Source organism: Petaurus breviceps, unplaced genomic scaffold, assembly GCF_028583685.1.
Source record: "Petaurus breviceps papuanus isolate PSGF00001 unplaced genomic scaffold, PetGlider_PUasm1.0 79, whole genome shotgun sequence".
Classification (NCBI taxonomy): Eukaryota; Metazoa; Chordata; class Mammalia; order Diprotodontia; family Petauridae; genus Petaurus; species Petaurus breviceps.
Window position 1 is genome coordinate 29,991,979 of NW_027186523.1, and position 20,309 is coordinate 30,012,287.

At 36.2% G+C, this 20,309-nt stretch overlaps 1 protein-coding gene across 1 annotated transcript in view; it reads left to right on the top strand.

The window, feature by feature from the left end:
* The window catches only part of LOC138175883 (membrane-associated guanylate kinase, WW and PDZ domain-containing protein 2), a 1,727,565-nt gene that overhangs the window by 976,063 nt on the left and 731,193 nt on the right, over nt 1-20,309 (top strand). The window contains exon 3 of the mRNA XM_069106526.1: nt 2,881-3,000. Coding sequence (XP_068962627.1) covers nt 2,881-3,000 — 120 coding nt within the window. The remainder of the gene's footprint in view (nt 1-2,880; nt 3,001-20,309) is intronic.

The following is a 20,309-nucleotide window of genomic DNA, read 5'->3' on the forward strand; positions in this document are numbered from 1 at the left end:
AAGGAAGGAAGGAAGGAAGGAAGGAAGGAAGGAAGGAAGGAAGGAAGAAAGAAAGAAAAGAAGGAAGGAAGGAAGGAAGGAAAGCTTGCTCCCTCCTGCAATAGCTGGTTTCCATGATTATCTATATTCTGGGATGAGTAGCCAACTTTTATTTGTTTTTAAAATCTTCATTATACCATCTGAAATGAATTATCCCATAAGGCAGAAGAGGATATGGCGATATTTACACATTTTGGGAGAAAGCAAAGCATCAGAAGTAGCTTACATTTACATGCAACTGCTTAGGGATTTGGTATGTTGGACTTTACCCTAACATTCTTGGTAGTGATAATGTTGCAGTCTAAGTCCAGAATTTAGGGGCTTTTCAACCTCACTTCCAAGTTATAGTACAATGGGAACTAAATCTCAGTCTTTTTCTTTGACTGCAAAATCATGTCAAGAATGTTCTCTCTCCTTTATTTTGACTACTGACTCCCCTAGTTTTCTTTAAATCCCAACTAAAATACCATCTTCTTTCTTGGAAGCCTTCCTTAGCCCCTCTTAATTCCAGTGCTTTTCTTCTGTTAATTATTTTCTGTCATCCTGTATATAATGTGCTTTCCATATATTTGTTCATATATTGTCTCCCCGTTAGATTGTAAGCTTTTGTACTCTTTTGCCTCTTTTTTGTACTCTGAGCACTTAGCACAGTTCCTTGCACATAGTAGGAGCTTAATAAATGTTTATTTGTTGATTGGAAAGAACACTGAACTTGGTGTCAAATAAATTGCTACTAGTGAGATCTGGAAGCTTCTCTATCTATGAAATATCTGTTGGATTTACATCTGTAGGGATCTCAATCATCCTATCTAGTGCTATATTTGTGGTCAGTTGTTTTGGGTTTATCATCATTCGGGACATTAGCATGAAGAGGCAACAGGAAAACAGCTAAACATTTGAGAATAAAAGCATGGACACAATCAATTGACTCCAAGAATTTGCAAAAAGGAAAGGTACACTCTATACCTCCTCCAAAAAGTACTTGAAGATGGTGACTCAGGATGTGGCTCTGTATACATGTCATGTTATAAATGCATTGCCACAGTGAAAGTGGTTAATTAATCAAAGTCTGCAGCTTCTGAAATATGCAGATAAATCAGTAAGGAAAATTGAATCTTCAGGAGATAATTTTTTCTTAATGATTTGAGTGTGTTCCTTCTCATAAAAATAAAACAAAACAGAAAAACAAATTGATTGCAAAAAACCCCTCAATATATTAATAATGTACTGTTCATCCACAAGGGTTAAGCACAGGAAATTGAAAGTTAAGTCTGTGGTAACAACACTAATTAAAAGATATTACTCATGCTAGATGCAGGGGCTGTAGGTTTTCTACAATAAGTAAGAACATAAAACATCACATAATATGTCATGGTTTAAACATAAATGACAAGAAGTCAATAAATACCATTAAATGTTATTAAGAAAAACCATGCTTTATAATCAAGGGAGGTTATAAAGTTGGGGGGGGTAATATTTTCAAAGCAGCTTCAATGAAATTTGTTCTTTTTTTTTAAACCAAGAATAGTCTCTGACGGTAATATATGTCTCTCATTTGCAGTCTAGATTTTCTTCTGAGAGATTTAAAGGAACAGTCAGTCATTTTGACTAAAAGACTATAATGTAAAAAATGAAAGTAAAAATTAAGCCTAAAATACATTTTTTCATTCTTAGAAGAAAAGTTAAATGAGTTCTCTTTTTTTGTCCCCCAAATTGCTGATTGCTTGTGTGTTTGAATTTTGTAGATTTATGCATGGTATTTGTCTCCTCTTTATTTATGGACATTTATTTCTGACTATGTGTGATGCCTTATATAAGTGACTTAGGGAGGGTGTTAGATTTGAATAGACTGTGGAAATTATGAAGCTTTCAGGTCCCCTCCCTTACTCTATGATCTATATCTGTTATTTTATCAATGTGGAGAAACTCCTATCCATTCAGATTTATGGCTTGTCTGAATCTTCTGGTGTTAGAGAGTGCTCTGGGTCACTGAAAAATTAGGTAACTTCTCTGGGATCACAAAAGAAGTAGATCAGAAGTCGAACTTGAACCAGATCTCCCTAACTCAAAGGCCCTTCCTCTTTCTGCTATGTTGTGCTGCCTCTCCAAAAAATACATAAAATTAAAATGTTATTGTTGTTTGTTGTTTAGTAGTGTCCAACTCTTAACTAACCCCATGTGGGGTTTTCCTAGCAAAAATAACTGGAGTGGTTTTCCATTTTCTTCTCCAGCTTATTTTACATATGAGGAAACTGAGGTAAACAAGGTTAAGTGACTTGCCCAGGATCACATAGGTAGTAAGTGTCTGAGGTCAAATTTGAACTCATTTCTTTCTGACTGCTTCTCGGTGCCACCTCGCTGCCCTGTAAAATTAAAATAAGTACTTCAACTACATTATTGACCATGTTAATTTAATAAAAGATTACTTGATAAACTTTAATGTATCTTTTGATATCATTTATGTAACAACACAGCAATCTGAACAGAATAATAGAAGCCTATTCATAGGAGAGAAATATGTAAATTCCTAAGCTAGTTAACTCCTGGCTCAGTATTCAAAACACCTCTTCACAAAGTACATAATGGCTTTTTTTTAAAACAGAAAAAAAAAGCCACACAGATACATTCCATGGCAATGCACTCTTTATGAGCTTGATGGAAAAAGATGTTTTGTATATTGACTTGAATGTTTACCATTCCAGTATTTTCTGTTTCCAAACAAAAAGACAAATATAGAATCCAAGCACAAAGTAAGTGTGCAGCTCACCATTCAGAAGTGGAAACTTTCTAAAATTCAGCTGCAAACATTTCACATTCTGTTTATTTTGTTTTTGGATTCAGGTACCACAAGGCCACATAAGGAGGGTGAAGTCCCTGGTGTGGACTACATTTTCATCACTGTTGAAGACTTTATGGAACTAGAGAAAAGTGGTGCTCTCCTAGAAAGTGGAACATATGAAGGTAAGAACATTTTTACTGCCAAATCTGTTGGGTGGTTTCATTACATTTTTCTCATTTAATTGAGTCGCGTTAGGACACCGTGTCACAAATGTGCCGCCGTTCTTGGTTTCAGAAATTGATGAAGAGGCAGATGGCAATTGTAAAGCACATTTCCTAAAGAAAATGTAAAATGAAGCTGGATTAATTTGGTTCATGAAATTAGTTGAGAGAGTCACTGAAAGAAACCTATTAATATACACAGTGGAATAAATGTGTCACTACTTTCATAAGTCATGCTGTATCTTTAGGGACAAAATGGGCTCATTAACATGGTACAATGAAACCTAGTACTGACTGCTGGAATCAGGAGGGCTGGGGGTTCTTCTTGAGGCCCTACCTTGCTATATGTATAACCTTTAAAAAGAATTTTTCACCTCTCTGGGACAGCTAGTAAAGATTCTGTGACTTTTCTTTTTAACTAGGTGCTTCCAAAAACTTCAGTTAAGCAAAATAATACCTTTTGTGGGCAAAATGGATCTAGCTCCCAGCTTTACTGTTATAATGAGGCTGAATTTTATCTAAGTATACTTAAATTTGAATTGGCCAATTGAATTAAATAACTTGATATGCTCATAATTTAAATATCTCAATAATTCATATAGTACTCTCCACTGCTAACATGCTTTCACATGCTATCTCATTGGGTCTTTAGAACAGCCCTGAGAAGCAGGTAGTATGAAGATTATTATGTACACTTTGAAATAAGTAAACAGGGATAGGAGAGGTTAAGTGAGGTACTCGATTTTGTATGGTGTGCCACAGACGTACCTTTGGAATTCATATCTTTTATTGCTAAGTTTTGTGTTCTTTACATCATAGAAAAAAGTGTTTACCATATATTTTCATGTGTGTCTCTTCATCTATGTGTACTTTTGAGCAGAGGCTATAAATAACAGAAATGAGTGAAGTTTGTTGGTGTTGACACTTCTGTTCTCAATAATTGTTTCCTTAATACTTGGTGATAATTGATGGATATAAGGTATTCATGAATGTATTTTGAGGTTGTTTGAAGTAAACATTAATATATATTTAACTACACATTGCCCCTGGGTCATTTTAATGTGGTTCAAACAATAAATTGTCAGTTACAACATTCATAGGAAATCATGTGTGTGTCTGTACACACATACATAGGCACACATAGAAATATATAATTTATTTTCTGAGTTTATACCTTCTTAAATGTACATATATACTGTACATACACATAGACACATACATATGCACACAAATTAGTTTTATTGAGATTGTGAAACTTGGCTGGATTTGCATAATTTCAAGAATTGCATACACACACATATATATATACAATAAGCATGTATATAGAGAAAAGAGATTTAATTTCTAAGTAATATCCTTTTATAAAAGGGAGAAAATTTGGTGACATTTATTGGAAATTGATTAATTTATAAAAATAAAGTCAGCAAAATAAACATTCAGGAACTTGGCAGAATATTGTTTCAACTGCTTTGAAACACTTTTAACAAATTGTTATTTGTATTTTGTCCCATAATTGCTTTAATCTAAGCATTTTTTAACTAAATGAGTGATAATACTTAATATATAGCAGTATTCCCAAAGGAACATAGGTAATAATCTGGTATTTCATTCAATGTCTAAAAAATGTACTGTAAATTGAATACATATAAACTTATAAAATCTTAGGACAATCTCTCCTGTCAGATAAGTAGGTCTCAACTCAGGGATAAAGCTAATATATTAGACATGATAGTTATTCAGTGTTTTCATAAAAAGAATAAGTGTAAAATCATACAATGTCAGTGTTTCCAGGTGTAGTTTTAAATTTTAGTCTTAAAAAATTTTAAATTTAGAGAGAAAATTGCTCAAATTATTCGTGCCCAGCACAGTAAAACTGCCTGAATCTTCTTTTAACAACCTTTTAGAACAAAGCTCCAGATTTACTCTGTTATTTAATTTACTGTGTATAGGCAATTACCCAGGCATATAGAGCTTTGACTGGAAATTCTGGCACCTTGGTTAAATTCATTTGGATGAGGGGAGAGGTTGTTGGGGGCATACTGTAATTGGTCAAAGAAAAAAAGTCAATTACACAAAATAAGATGGGCGGAAGGTAAAACTAAACAATAACTTCTATAAAAAATATAAAAAGTCTTTAGTACACTAATCTATATAGCTCAAGCATCATATGGCACCCAAAAAACTTAACTAGGCTTCATAAAAAGAGACATAGTGTCTTGAATGAGGAAAGTGATGGTCCAGTCCTGGTAGTACTCTATCAAACTTATGTTCAGTTCCAGGGGCCCCATTTTAAGGAGGGCATAAGCTGGAGAATTTTAAGAGGAAGATGGCCAGGAAGGTGAAGAACCTAAGACTATGCCATATGAAAATGGATTTTATGATCTGGGTATTTGTAGCCCGGAGAAAGAAAGACTTAGACTAGCAGTAGCACTCTCTATTTGTCTTCAAGTATTTGAAGGGCTGCCATATGCAGGACTAATTAGACTGCTCTGACTTGGCCCCAAAAGGCCAGACTAGGAATTTGTTGCAGAAATGAAAGAGAGGCAGTTTTCATCCCAAAGTAAGGAGGAACTTCCCCACAATTGGAGGTCTACAAATATAGAGAGACTTGCTTTAGGAGGTAGTGAGATCATTCTCACAAGAGTTATTTAAGCAGAAGATGGATGACCACTCATGGGGAGTATCATGGAGAGAATAGCTGGTTAGCTATGGCTTATACTATGTGACTTCTGAGGTGCTGTCCAAGTTTGGGATTCTTTGATCTGACCTTTGGTATTTTATGGAATCCATTTCATTGCCTCATAATCCTATGTTTAGTGAAATGAGAATCTGATTTCTCAGGCAGGAGACCCTGAATTTCCCAGAGAAATTCATATACATTAAGATTTCTTTAGAATCTCAGTGTATTAAATCTTTGGGGAACCTACGAAATTCAAGTTTTAATATTAATTCCTTGCTTTTCCCGTAGGATTGGCCCTAAGTGTGATACTGTGAGATAACCTCCTCATGTGCAGTATTGCAAGGGAATTCCAAGAAGTGTTCCCATGAGTTCTCTTTCTGCAGGTTACAAAGAAAATAGAAATAATTTGTTCATCAAATAGATAGAAAGTAACACCAGGGCTTTTGGATTTGTCAAACTTCTTTTATCAGTGTCTCAGGGGAGATTGTGACTTTTTCTACAAAATACTTTCATTGCCGTCTTTTTTCTCTCCTACCATTACTTCTTTCTGGTCTCAGCTTCATTTTTTTTTAATGCTAGCACATTCCATTATCACACTATCATTCCTCAATGCCAATACTGACCAGAGCAGGTGTTCATCTTTTTTTTCTATTATGGATCCTTTTGGCAGTCTGGTAAAGTCTAAAGAATGGCTGCCCCACAGAATAACATTTGAAATAATTGAAGGAAATACTATATTTAATTTAGAAGCTAGAAAAAGTTGTATTGTTTTCTAATTCATTTTTTTATGGACCTCCTGAAATCTGTCCATAGACTTGTTTATGAACAAGTTTATGATCTAGACTCTCCAGAATGAACTGTCAAATTGTATGATGTACCATGTCCCTGAATACTCCTTAAAGGTACTGAGAAATCAGTTCACCTTTAGCTCTGGATTCTCACCCTAATTCTTTCAATCAATTGCCATGTATTGAATATTGGGGTTGGGGCCTAAGCCTGAATGCGGGTCATATGCCCTTTTAGCAAGCTAAGGCAAGTAGGTTACCCCTGCCATTTGCTTTTTCCCAAATAATGCCCATTCAAGAAATCTGGGAATCCATTCATTTGGCAGTGATTTAAATAAAATAAATATTGAAATATTTAATATTATTTCATTGGTAGTAACTAAAATATTCACTTACAGATTTGTTTTTAGGTAGGCTAGTCTTCTTAGTTATTTCCTAATCATGCCAACTGCGGTCTGACCTTCTTTCTCCTCATCCTTCCACCTGAATGTAGATTCTGTCCCTCTACACCACATTTCACTTCTTAAGTCTTTCTATGCTGTATTTTTCCTCCAATAGAATTTAAGTTGGAAGCAGGGATTGTCTTGCCTCTTTTTATCTTTTATTTGGGGCAAGACTGTTTAACCTTTCTGTGCCTTCATCCATTTCTGCTTTGCAATGGAATGAGTATTGTGATGTGCCCTAAATACAAGAAGTTCCAGGACCCGTTCATGGAGTACTGAGCTGTGTGATTTTTAAACAAATCTCTAAACCTCTCTGTGCTTCAGTTTCCACATCTGTTAAATGAGGGAATTCAGCTAATCTCCATAGTTCCTTCTCCAATCTCCATAGTTCTTTCCAACTCTCAGATTCTATAATTAGAATCCTAGAAATCCAGTCACTTCAGGAAAAAGCTTCTTCTGAAGAAGGAGCACATACATTGCTAACAGTCTTTCACAATATCTCCAGTGATGGTGATTATAATCTAGTCTGGAATGACCAGCGTGGGACAAACAGCCCTTCCCACACAAATCACACATGGAATGTAGCACTGGATTGGTAACTACAGCGGCTCTGTGAAAGGCCTGCACCGTTTGCAACTTGGCTTTCAGACCACAGTCTTCACTAAAAGAAGCAATTTCATTCTCTGTAGTGATAGACCAAGAATGTTAGCTGCTTCACTTTCCCAATCATTGTCATACATAATTCAAGTCTATTTAAAGTCTTAAGTTTTGCAGATTCAACCAAGGTAAATAGGGCAGGCATTTTTATGCCCATTTTACAAATGAGTGGCTTAATGGATTAAAATGATTTGCAAAGTGTCACACAGTTAATATATGACCTAGAGGAGATTCAAACCCACTTCCTCATAGTTCTGAGTCCAGGAATATTTCCAATCCAATCCAGTAAATATTTCTTAAGTGTTTTCTATGTGTCAGGCACTGTGCCAAGTGTTGGAAATACAATTAGTAAAAAGACAACAACTGCCATTGAAGAGCTTACAATCTAAAGGGGGAATGTACAAAAGAAGGCAGGAAAGTAGTGTGGGGAAAAGCAGGACACCAAGGGGTCCCTGGCACAGAGGCAACTGTCCCAGGGAGTTGAAACCAGGCAGGGCAGCAGAGGCAAAGTGGAGTACCCTGACAGTTCAGCTTCTACCCTCCACTACAGAAGGAATCAGGAGAAGTTTGGAACTCTGTCCTCCAGTCAAAGGCAAGGGAATGTTATCAGTCAAGGCTTGAGTTAGCAGTATGGTGGTGAGTTTTGAAATAATGAGCTTATCCTGGAGGGGCGTCTTTCCACCATAACAGTAAACTTGACTTATGCCATTTTTCCTGCAGCAGTGTTTCAGCAAAACCATACAGCGACTCCCCAACTTGGTTATCTCATTTCATTTGCCGCAATACCACAGCTACTGGAACACTGCACTGTCTATTATTTGCACACAGCCAGGCCAGAGGACTTCAATTATAACCTATGTTCCACTGGTGGAAGCCTTAGGTTGTCTCTGTAGTATAATATATGACTTCTTAGTCCTTGATGATAATCATTTGTTTTAGCTCTGCACTAACTCTCCTAAAGAGTCAATCATTCAAAGTGTTTACATCACTTGTATGAAAGGCATATACATACCTGGTCATGCCTCTTCTTATGGACATGCAACTATAGTTATTCACCCACCCCTTTTTGAACCCAGAAAATGCGAGCAAGACCCAAGTAACAATTTAGAATTGGACCCTTTATTATATGCCATGTTGGCTGATCAGGCCACATGGTGGGCTGACAAGGTACCACCCCACCGTCCCAGGTAGTACAGCAGCGATCTCAAGTAAAGCCTCAGATTTTAAAGGGATGCCATGCGGCCAATGGTTAGGTATTAAGTAAGCAGAAACTTGCAGAGGCCAAAAATGGTGACTGGTCAGGAGACACCTCAAAATTCCCACCAGTGCCAAGTCTCCCTGACCCAGAAGCCTGCCCACCTCTGTAAAGGTGAGCTGACTGGGTAAGGGCGAACATCCATCCCTTGGGGGAGAATGAAATTGACCTAGCAGTCTGCTCACTTCCCTGAGGGAGGTCTGAGGTGGGAGGATGGGAAAACCAGGTACAGCACCCTGTCCAGTCTTCATTTAGGTTTAGGGCTATGGTTTAGAATCTAGGATTAAGGTTAGGGTTCCTGGGGGAGGAACTCTGCTTTTTGGTGATGGTACCTTTTTCAGTTTAAAGCAATTCTCTGTTTTAAAGCACTCTATATCATTGATGTAATAAACACTCTTGTTCTGTTCCCCTTTTCTCTGTTGATAGAATGGTAAGAGCTTGTAGAGATTATCTAGTTCAAGCACCTGATCTTTCAAGGGTTCTTAACATGGAGTCTCTGAGCTTATTAAAAAAAAGTATTTTAATATGAAATAGGTTGCTTTTATAATACTATGTATTTTCTTTTATGCATTTGAAAACACCATTCTGAGAAGGAGATCATAGGCTTCACCAGAATGCCCAAAGGGGTCCATGACACTAAAAAAGATTAAGAATCCCTGTGAGGGGCATCCAGGTAGCACAGCAAGTAAGAGCTCTGGCTCCAGTGTTGAGAAGACCTGGAGATCGAATCCCGGGCTCAGACACTTTAGCACCCAGCCAGAAACACCTGGCCGTGTAACCTTGAGCAAGTTACTTAACCTCAATTGCTTATATAAAAAAAAATGAAAAAAAAAAACCCTTGTGAGAGGTGAGATTAAATCTAGAGAGGTAAGTAGGGTAATTTGCTACAACTAACTACTGTAGGGATACTGGGAGATTGAACACTGAGTATTTCATCTCCTGTCCAGTGCTGCCTCTGCTTTCTATGTATCTATCAGTCAACCAACAGCCATTTATTATGTTGTGCTAAGGGGAATGTGGAAACAGGATGAGAAAGTATCCCTTCCATCAAGATTATGATCTAGTTTAGAAGAAAAACTAATACATATATATGACTAAATTAATTGGTGAACATGAATATATTTAGTACTGGAACTGGCTGTCCAGTATAGAGTAGAGGAAACTCTATGAGTTATCTATATCCTTTACAAACTTGTACATAAACCCTAAAGTGGTCATAGGAGTCCTGGCTTCTTCTGGTGCTTAACTCAGGAGGCTCCTAATTCTCCTAGCTGTTACTATACTAACCCTTCCTGAATTGTTTTGTATTTACTTTGAAAATTTTCTCTGTCAAATTTGCTCTGTCAAAAATGTTGTATTCCTCCAAGAGAAGGTAAGCCTCTTGGGAGCACAGTCAGTTTTACTTTTTGCTTTCTGTCATTATCTCCTGTTATCAGCCTTTGTCTGTATTAGGTGCTTAATCATTCACTGTTGAGTCATATTGAATTGGTGGGAGGCGTAGGGCAAGTTGTCAGCCAGTCACATAGTCACATAGCTATTGTCCTACTCTGATACTACTTCTATCAGGTCTATCAGCCCTAAACTAAGCATCTTCTTTTGGTCCAATAACTTACAGAGGACAGGTCTCCCAGTGGAGAAGACATTCATTCCCCAGTTTCCTCCCTCATTCACATTTCTAGATTCTCTGGGATTATAGACACTCCTACCTCCATGGAGGCTGAATTTAGTCTAGATCTGCTCTCTGCCCCCTTCTGATATGGAAATTGAAAGCTCTTATGGGACACAGACAGGCAATGACTATGATCTCCTAGTCCTTGCAGGCTAACCCTGGGGGGAGAGTGATAAATGGTGAAGTACTTTAAAAATCAGAAAGTTTCATCTCTTAAAGGAAGTCAATCAGGCAGACAAATAGTAGTCAGTATAGATATTTGTTAAGTGCCTATGTGCCAAGCAATGTGCTAAAATCTGGGGACACAAAAAAGGGTAAGAGACAGTCCCTACTCTCAGAATTCACAGTTGAGTGGAGGAGACAATAAGTAAATAACTATTTAGAAACAAATTATATCTAGGATAATCATATCAAGAAAGTTAACAAGTCCTTTGGAACTTTGGGGAATCTTGCAGAAAGCATGCAGCCCATACATCACAGAATATTCAAGATTAAAGTAAAACTTTGTGAAGAAGTGGTACTTACCAATACTCAGTATTCTGTAATCTCCTACAGGACTTTGAGACCTGTATCTAGTGCAGGAAATACATTGAGTTCCCTAACCTATTTCATAAGAACTGGTATGAAATTAGAATCTTATCTCATCTGTACCAAAAAGAATACAGTCCTTGAACTGGAAGATGAAGCACAAAGGGAAGCCTTGATTTCATTAAGTCCACAGGAAAAAAAAACCCAACTATTAAATTACATGAAATCTTTGAGGAAAGTAATTCGGTCATGTGGGTAATAGGAAAGTAAATCCTAAAGTTCTTGAAATTTAATAATGAAAGACAGCCCTCTAATTCTTCAGTAACCTTGTAGTGATTTTCTTACATAAAATTTCAAGGCCTTTGCTCCCAAATGGGATAGCACTGGGTGATAGGTAGCTGCTCAAACTAAATAAAATCATCACTGGTGTTGACAGAAAGGTATTGACAGAAGGTATGTATTCTTCCATCAGCCCAAACTACTACCTAGATAAATGCAAATAAAATTTCATAAATGAAACAAACCCTTGCTAAACCACTTCCATGTGCCAGAGTTCCTCCCCTCAAGACACTTATGTTCTATTGATGAAAATAAAGATTTGATCAATATTTAAATTGATTGTGAGATTGTTTCCTTAACAAGAGATGAAAATAAGATTAAAAATTCTACCCTACCATTCACTTTCCTTATCCCACCATCCTCAATAAAGGAAAATCTTTTTAACATCAAATTCTAAGTAGGTACTTATAGTTAGCTTTTAAATTATCCAACCCTCCCTACCATTCCTTGAATAGAAGTTTTATTTTTCCCTTATGTTACTATGGAAAGTTCCCTATATCTAGATCTATCTGTATCTAAATCTCTCTTTCTGAATTCTTGGTACAGTGACTGTGTAGACATTAAACATGTTTAAAGTTAAAGTAAGTGAAGTAAATAAAACAAACATATCTAGTGATGTTTTCCACTCCTTTCAGATCTTAACATGCCAGTTATATTGTGATATTTAGTCTATTTTCAGAGCTGCTGAAAGACAACATATGATTTTTACTCAACTGCCTTGCTCCTGACTAACGCTCCAATAATTGCAAGTGTTAACTTAAATTAAACTGGGACAGAATTCTCTGCTTTTATTTTAAACGGTCTCTTTCCCAAAACAAAAGTGGAAATGGTCACACCTTAACACTCATTTCCTTTCAAAATAGTAGCTAGGATAAAAGATCTTTAAAATATATCCTCTCACAGATCCAACCATATGATTGAAATTTTTTCTGCCTAGCTACCCTTACTACTATTCTGACAGCAATTTAATCTGTTGCTGATAATTCTCTCTTTCCCATTGAGGATAGCCAGAATTCTTTTGCAGCAATAATATTTTAGGATAAATTTAGGATAACACCACCTCATGTATCCCACAAATAAGTATATAACCTCCCAAGAAGTCAAGAACCAATAATATGAGTAAAAATTAAAATTAGGATAATGTAAAGGGGGAAGGTGCGCCTGTTACAGTAAATAAAGAGGTGACCTTGAAGCCAGAAAAACCTGGGGTCAAGTCTCATCTATGACACATACTGGCTATTTGACTCTGCGCAAATAACTTAAAGATATCCCAGGACTCTAGTCAACTTTTGAAGATTAAATTGCAAAGAAAGTATTAACCTGCATTGGTAGAGGAAGTTTTCTCACCGTGTATTCACTATAGCAATAGAATACAAGTTCAGTCCCTATCCCATACTGTTCCCTAACTGCAGTTCTTCTCTAATTTTTCCTTAGCCAGTCACAGACTGCTTAAATTGAAAGAAATATTAGAAACTATGTAGTTCAGTCTCTTCATTTTACAGATTAGGAAACTGAGAGCCAGAGAAGAGTGATTTACTTGAAGTTAGGCAAATAGTAAATAGAAGATATAAAATTCCACTTCATATCTTCTGATGTCAAACTAAGTTATCTGTCCACTATATATAACTGGTTGTTTTTTGTTATGATGGATTATATTTAAACTCTGAAAAATGAAATTATCTTTCAACAGACTAGATGAATCTGTAATTTGATACTCCTTTAAGTGATGCATATCAAAGTATATCTATATCTGCCATCTTTGTTCTATGAAGTTTAGAGAGCCACAAGTGGCCTTGAGGCCACAGGCTCCCCACCCCTGGCCTGTCTTATGTCATTCTTTCCCTCCCTTCCTATAAATCCACAAGATGTCCACTTAAATGTTAGGGACCTTCCTTCAGTTTTCTTGACATTGCTAATTTATCAGTAGAGCAATCAAACTGTCCATCCATTATCTATCACTCTCACTATGTAACTCAGCCCATTTTAGTTTTTTTTTATATTTTCCTCCCATGAATATGTGTACTTGATAACATCTCTCACAATGCTACTCTAGTGTATCTTCATGTATAATGAGGAATATTAATTTCCACCATGTACTTCTCTATTTCCCTTTGAATGATCCTCAGCTTCAGTCTCCTGGAAATTAGCATTTAAGTCATAGGAATACATCATCACCACAAGAAATTTGTGTTAAAAAGATTAGACTTTTATTTTAGGAAGAAGATTGGAGTCATTAACAGAATTATATAACTCCCCAAAGGCAATCCAAACTACTATTCTCTTTTTCAGTCCTGGGCCACTGACAGTCTGTCCAAGATCAAAGTATAATGGAACTCTTTTCCTCTCTCATGCCACCAAGATCCATTGGTTGTTTTGTTATTCACTTTTTTTCTCTTTTTACAATCTTCATATTTTTGTAAACAATGTGTTTTTCTCTACTGCTGCCACAAGCATACTTCAGATTTGGTGCAAAAACATTCATACATTACTAGATGAATACCTTGTAGTAACATGAAAAGGGTATTTATTGAATTGAATGAGACGAAATAAAACGAAAAAATTTTTTACTAACTTCTTACTTTATGCCAAGCACTATATTAATTTCTTGTGATACAGAAAGAAAAATCAGAAGTCTCTGCTTTCTAGAAGGTCAAATTCTAATTGGTATAATTTCCATTAATTGTAGCAATGGTATTAATGAATTTTTTAACTGTAGGATGCTGGTAATATTGCCTCTTGAGCTATAAAGGAATTTGGGCCCTCCCTGCCTTTGGCTATCAATCCAGTACCTTGCACAGACTCTAACGTGCCTCAGTTATTTTTTTTTGGGGGGGGAACTGTGTTTGGAATTGATTATAGTCCCTTTAATGAATGAATAAATATTAGCACTCCTCTAAAATAATATCTGTGATGGCACTTTATGTGTCTTGAGCTTTGTATCAAAAGCAAGAGTTTTATTCATACTAAGGACTCACTGACTTCTGTGTCTTCTTAGTGACAAAGCCTTTTCGGGCACTCTGCATATTGGTCATTTGAATGATTTAGTATGAGATCCTGTTCTATGACTTTAACTTCCATATCTGAACACGGAGCTTCTGGATCTTCCTTTGTTCAAACACCTACCCAAGATGATACCCTTTCTACTGTTAATTTAATCTCTGATGGGCTAGAAACCAGAAAACCAAGAAAAGTCAAGGCAATAGTCTAATTTTTTTTCGGCTGAGAAGTAATTTACTTCAAAGATTATTTAAATCATTGTTATGATTCTCATGATTTGGGCTCAGCAAACATCTAATAGGAATAGCTCATACTTCCATACCTACATGGTTCCAAGGATCATTACAATAATAACTTTTGATCAGATCATACATACAGCAGTAAAATCCCCATAACGTGTAGATGAGTCCAGGTCCTTGAGGATTACACTGCATTGTAGACTGCTGAGCAGTTTGTCTGAAAATAATGCTTGGAAATGACCACACTTCACTTCAGAGCATCACTGATGCTATCTATTTACCTCACTACAGAGAAGTGACAGAATGAGACACACATGGCATCTGTGCTTTTATTTTGCTCCCTAGACTCCTCCACTTAGAAAGTCACCATCTCACTTACTTTGTGCATGTGCCATATCCCTCCACTACTATTTATCTATTTCTGCTTCTCGTATCTAAGGAAAGAAAAGAGGGACTGTTTTAACAAGACATTGGGACAAAATGTCAGAAGGAAAGATTGATGATCTTGTTGGAGAATAAGCCTGCTAGGATCTGCATAATGTAAGACGAGTCATCTAAGAAAAAAGCAACTGCAATGATTTCTGTCTTAAGGGCCAACATTAATAAGGCTAGATCAATTCTCCAGTAACATTGACTTTTTTTCTTGTATTATTTACATGGATTTAATAATAGTAACACCTCCCAAAATCAATTTAATGAGGCTCTTATTTATGGAAAACTGCATCCTTTTTTTTTCTTTCACTCTGAGTTGTGAAAGAAAATAATCTAATTTGCATTTATTGTTTGATGACTGGACATCTCAGTATAAATTAGAGAGCTTCTGTACCCCAGGCTCTTGTTTGTTGAGTAGTAGCTCCTGACCTATCTATATACAGGTCACTTATCTAGCAACATCAACTGTGAACAATATAGTTGCGACTCTAAAAGGAATCCCCAAAAGAAGCCTGTGAGCAGCCCAAATAAATGTGTATCAAAGTCCATGCATTCTACTCATAGGAAAGTCCCTCGTGTTCATGTGATGCTGGGGCATCTTCTCAGTAGACAGTTTTTTTTTTATTCCATACTCTTATGTACTAACTTGCATGTTAGATTTAGAACTGGAAGTTACATTAGAGGTCACCTAATCAAACTTTTTTTGTTACAAATAAGGAAACTGAAGCACAAAGAAAGTAAGTGATTTGCTGTTTCATAGATAGTAAGTAGAAAATCTGAGATTTGGACCTAGTTCCTCCAACTTCAAACCCATCATTCTTTCTCTGTATCCTGAGCATAAACAAAATGATCCTGTCTTCAGTTTCATCATTTTTTAAATAGGTATACTAGTTGCACTGCTGGCCCCGTGGCCCTGCACTGAGGAATATGTTTTGTAAACCATAAAGTGCCATGTGAACAAGCGTTTTTAGTTCATTTTGAGGTATTTTAGACACACTTCTAACAAACCTTGAGCATCTTATTTCCTAGCCCAGTGCAGATCAGAAGGAAAACAGAAGAGGGGCAAAAGAAATGCTAAAGATGTCACATGGATAGCAACCAGAAGTGACAGTTAAACTTGCTGAGCAGAGAGAAAATCAAACCAAACCAAAACTAGTGAAAATATGAACTAATAAAACCCAGAAGTAATGGTATCTTTATTCTAAGGGGAAATAGCTGTACTACATTCCTCACTATCCTCTTAGGGCAAATGTTTGTTACCATAAAATACGATAACTAATATTCTTTTTTTTTAAGCAATTGGGGTTAAGTAACTTGCTCAAGGTTACACGGCCAGGTGTTTCTGGGTGGATGCTAAGTATCTGAGCCCAGATGTGATCCCAGGTCATCTCAACACTGGAGCCGGTGCTCTTACTCACTGTGCTACATGGCCACCCCGATAACTAATATTCTTAATGATCGCTGAGTCATTAAGAAAAAGTTAAATAATATGTTAAATAAGAAGTGTGTAATAATACACTTAAGGGGGAAAAATCCCATTAAATTATTTAAAGACATTTTATTTCTTTAAAGTTTTGTCTGTGGGGCAGGTAAGTGTTATTATCTGGAAATTTTTCTTATGTAGAACCCTTATGGAGGCAGACAAATGATACTTTATTTTAATGCTGCTCTCTATTTCAATATGTTGAAACATCTCTCAGTATGAATTTTTATAATTGGTCTTGTGTCTAGAAGCTAAGGTATTTATAACCTAGATAACATAAATTTAAAATGGAAATTTATGGCGTTAGCAGCAGAAAGTTCCCACTCAAAAATTAGATTTATATGGATATGTACAGTATATAAAATATTGTATAAATGAAAATAATATTGTTTTAAAATGCCTCCACCTTTCCAAGAACAACATGAGAGATGTTTAAGAAAAATGTCTGGATAGTTGGAAATTATAACACAAAGTTGGAAGCTTCAGATTTTTCATTATATCAATTTGCTGCTGTTGTTAGTTTTTTTTTTAATCCAAGATGCATTTATGATGTTTTCTTAATGATACTCGGGTGCACCGGATTTAAAAGAGATTTGCATATCATTTCATGAGTTATCTAGTTATAAAAATGGCTTTGTAAATGCAGTTTATTCTTTTGGGTCAACATTTTTGTTTGTTTCCAAAAATAAAAGTTTTTTATTCTTTTCTGGTTTTGAAAAATTCCTTTCTCCTCCCCAAAGTCTTCAAAAATGAGAGCTCATGACTGCAATAATCAGCTAATTTATGAACTCCCTGGGATGGGTGTCTTTGTAACCTTTGCTCAAAATTTGATTTTTAAACAAACATTACCCAGTTGTTCATTTCTAATAAATCGTCCAATATGTTGTTTTGGATCTTCCTATAGGAAATGAGACTATTAGGCTTCTTTTCTTGACTCGGTGACTGGTTTGTCCAAATAGATTTTCATTTTTCTTTCTTAGCACTCACGGCCTTGGTTTGGAGCTCATTCTCACTCCAGTACCATTCCTGCTCTTTGTCTTTTTGAAAATGTTTGCTAAGTAAATGCCTACCTCCTAGTTGTATTTGATTTCTTTTACTCCTTGGAAGGTTTTCCTTTCACTGACCTTTTTAAGGCATCTCACTTTTAACAGAATCCATACAGTAATATTTGCTTTATTTTGCTGTCAGCCCTTTTCAGAAATAATACAGAAGTCCAGGAAAAGGTCTGACAGAGCCATAATCCAAATAGGAATAAGGATTCAATCTGTGGTTTCATTGGTATAGGAAACTCCCAAACAAGAAATGTCTAACCTATAGGTCAGCACTGTCAGCAACTGCTAGTTTTAGATAATGGTGTCAAACTCAAATGGAAATGGGGGTTACTAATCCATATATAAGGATCCCTGCAGGTTGCATGGAGAATTAATTTTAAAATATGATATTACTTATATTTTATTGTACTTTTATCTTCTTAGATATTACCTATCAAATTTTAATAAAGTTCAAATGCACCTGGGACTGTTGTGGGTAGCAGGTTGTATATTTGATACATCTGTTTTTTTCCCTGCTGCTCCTAGAATCAGAATAATGGGAATAATACTCATTAAGTTGGTTACTTGGTTATGGATCTGTGATGAGCAATTCACTTAATTTAATTAGAATAATGAAGTTCCTGTCAGTAAAGGTAGACAACATTAAAAAGATTGATGTTGTAGAGACCATTAGAACACAAGGATACATCAATGAGGATGTTAGATGTCTACACATAGAAACATCATCACAAGACACCCTTGTTCTTTATGCCACTTAATAGTTTCAAGTATAATAGGCCTATGGATCTGTATAAATTTGGTAAAAGGTGACAAGGAAAATAGGAAAGTAAAGGTGTACTTACTATGTGTCAAGTGCTTTTCAAATATCATCTTGTTCGATCTTCACAATAGCCCTGTGCTATTATTATCCCTAATTTATAGTTGAGAAAACAGAGGCAAATGGAATTTAAGTGTGTTCCCAGTCATACACCTAGAGTCTGAGTCTAGATTTGCATTCAGGTCTTGTGACTCTAGTTCTGGCATTCTATCTACTATACCTCCTTACTGCAATGAGCCCATGCCCTCATGCTTTTTTTTCTACAATGTCATGTTGCTTCCCAGCGATCTATGTAGAATATAAATTGGGATTGTTGAAAATAGAAAAGACACTAAACTAATTGGTTCAGTATATGAGAATATTGAGTTTTCAGGAAGTCAGTTAAAGAGTATTTAGTAAATATTTACTGTGTGGCAGGCACTGTGCTAAGGGATAAATAAAGGCAAAAATATTCCCTCTTCACAAGGATTTTACATTCTCATGGGAGAGGCAACATGCAAATAAATTGGGTAAATTCAAGATAAATACATTGTATACCGCAAGTAATCTCATAGGAAAGGCACAAGCCACTAAGGGAACTGGGAGAAAACTTCCTACAGAAGATGAGATTTGAGCACAGTCTTGAAAAAAGCCAGGGAAATTAATAGGAGGAGGTAAGAAAGCAGAACATTTCAGGCATGGGGCGGTTGAGGGCATATTCCATTTATTCCCTTCATTAATTTTAATTTTAACTTCATTCAGAGACCAGACTCAGTTCTAACCTTTTTCCATTGCCTTTGGCCAGATCAGTGGTCCAGTCTCATTTATTATCCTCTGAGTTAGTCATTCTACACATAAGATTTCCTTCTCTTTGTTTTTATGTGATGTCACTGTTTCTATTTACTGAGCAGTAAACAGTTAGTGAACATTCTTTGAAATATGCTTTATCAAGTTTTTCCCCTAAAAATTTTCTTATATCTTTGTTGCTGTCCCACACATTAAATATTAATGTGTTTACTAATACAGAGCGAAACATTTCCACTTGATGCTTCACAATCAGAAGTAAAGGCCCGGGGTGGCTAGGTGGCGCAACGAGTAAAGCGCTGGCCGGGGAGTCAGGAGGACCCGAGTTCAGTTTCAGCCTTAGACACTTAACACCCACACAAAAAAACTAGCCGTGTAACCTTGGGCAAGTTACTTAACCCCAATTGCCCTCCAAAAAGGCAAAAAAAAAAAAAGGAAGTAAAGGCCCACAAGAGACTTAAAAATGTAATTTCCTTGAAGGCAGAGACTGGGTCATTTCATATCATTGTATACCTTTGCACATAACAGATATTAAATAACTGTGTGTTGAACTTGAATACCGCATGGAATGAGGCTGATGAAAAGACGATAAAAATTAAGCACTAACCAAAATAATGTCAATGGTGTAAAAAAAAAAGCCAAAATATTTAATATGGTATCTGGAGGGTCAGAAAAATGAGAGACAATAATTGTGTTAAGATTAGGGGAAATAGAGAACAGGGTTGACCTGTTCTCAGACAGAAACAAAAAAAAAAGGCAGAAAAAATTTGAAGGAAGGAAATGTGTTGATAAACCCTGTGATGAAGAAGAGTAGACTTCAGCTCCTGGAAGAGGTTGGTAAAGAAATGACTAAAGCAATAATTGGCAAGATGTGATTGAGGCTCAGTCCAAGATACCAACAATGAAGGAGTACATAATTTCCACCTCAGTCCAACCTTCTAACTTGGTAACTGCTGCTGAACTTATTTAGCATAAAATTCCATAGTTAGATGTGGCCTCTAGGCTCATCTAGTCCAGTTACCACCCAAAGTATCAATCCCATTCAAAATGCCTCCAGCAAGTAGCCATTCAACCTATATGATATCTTTAGTGATGGATAAATCACTTAGCA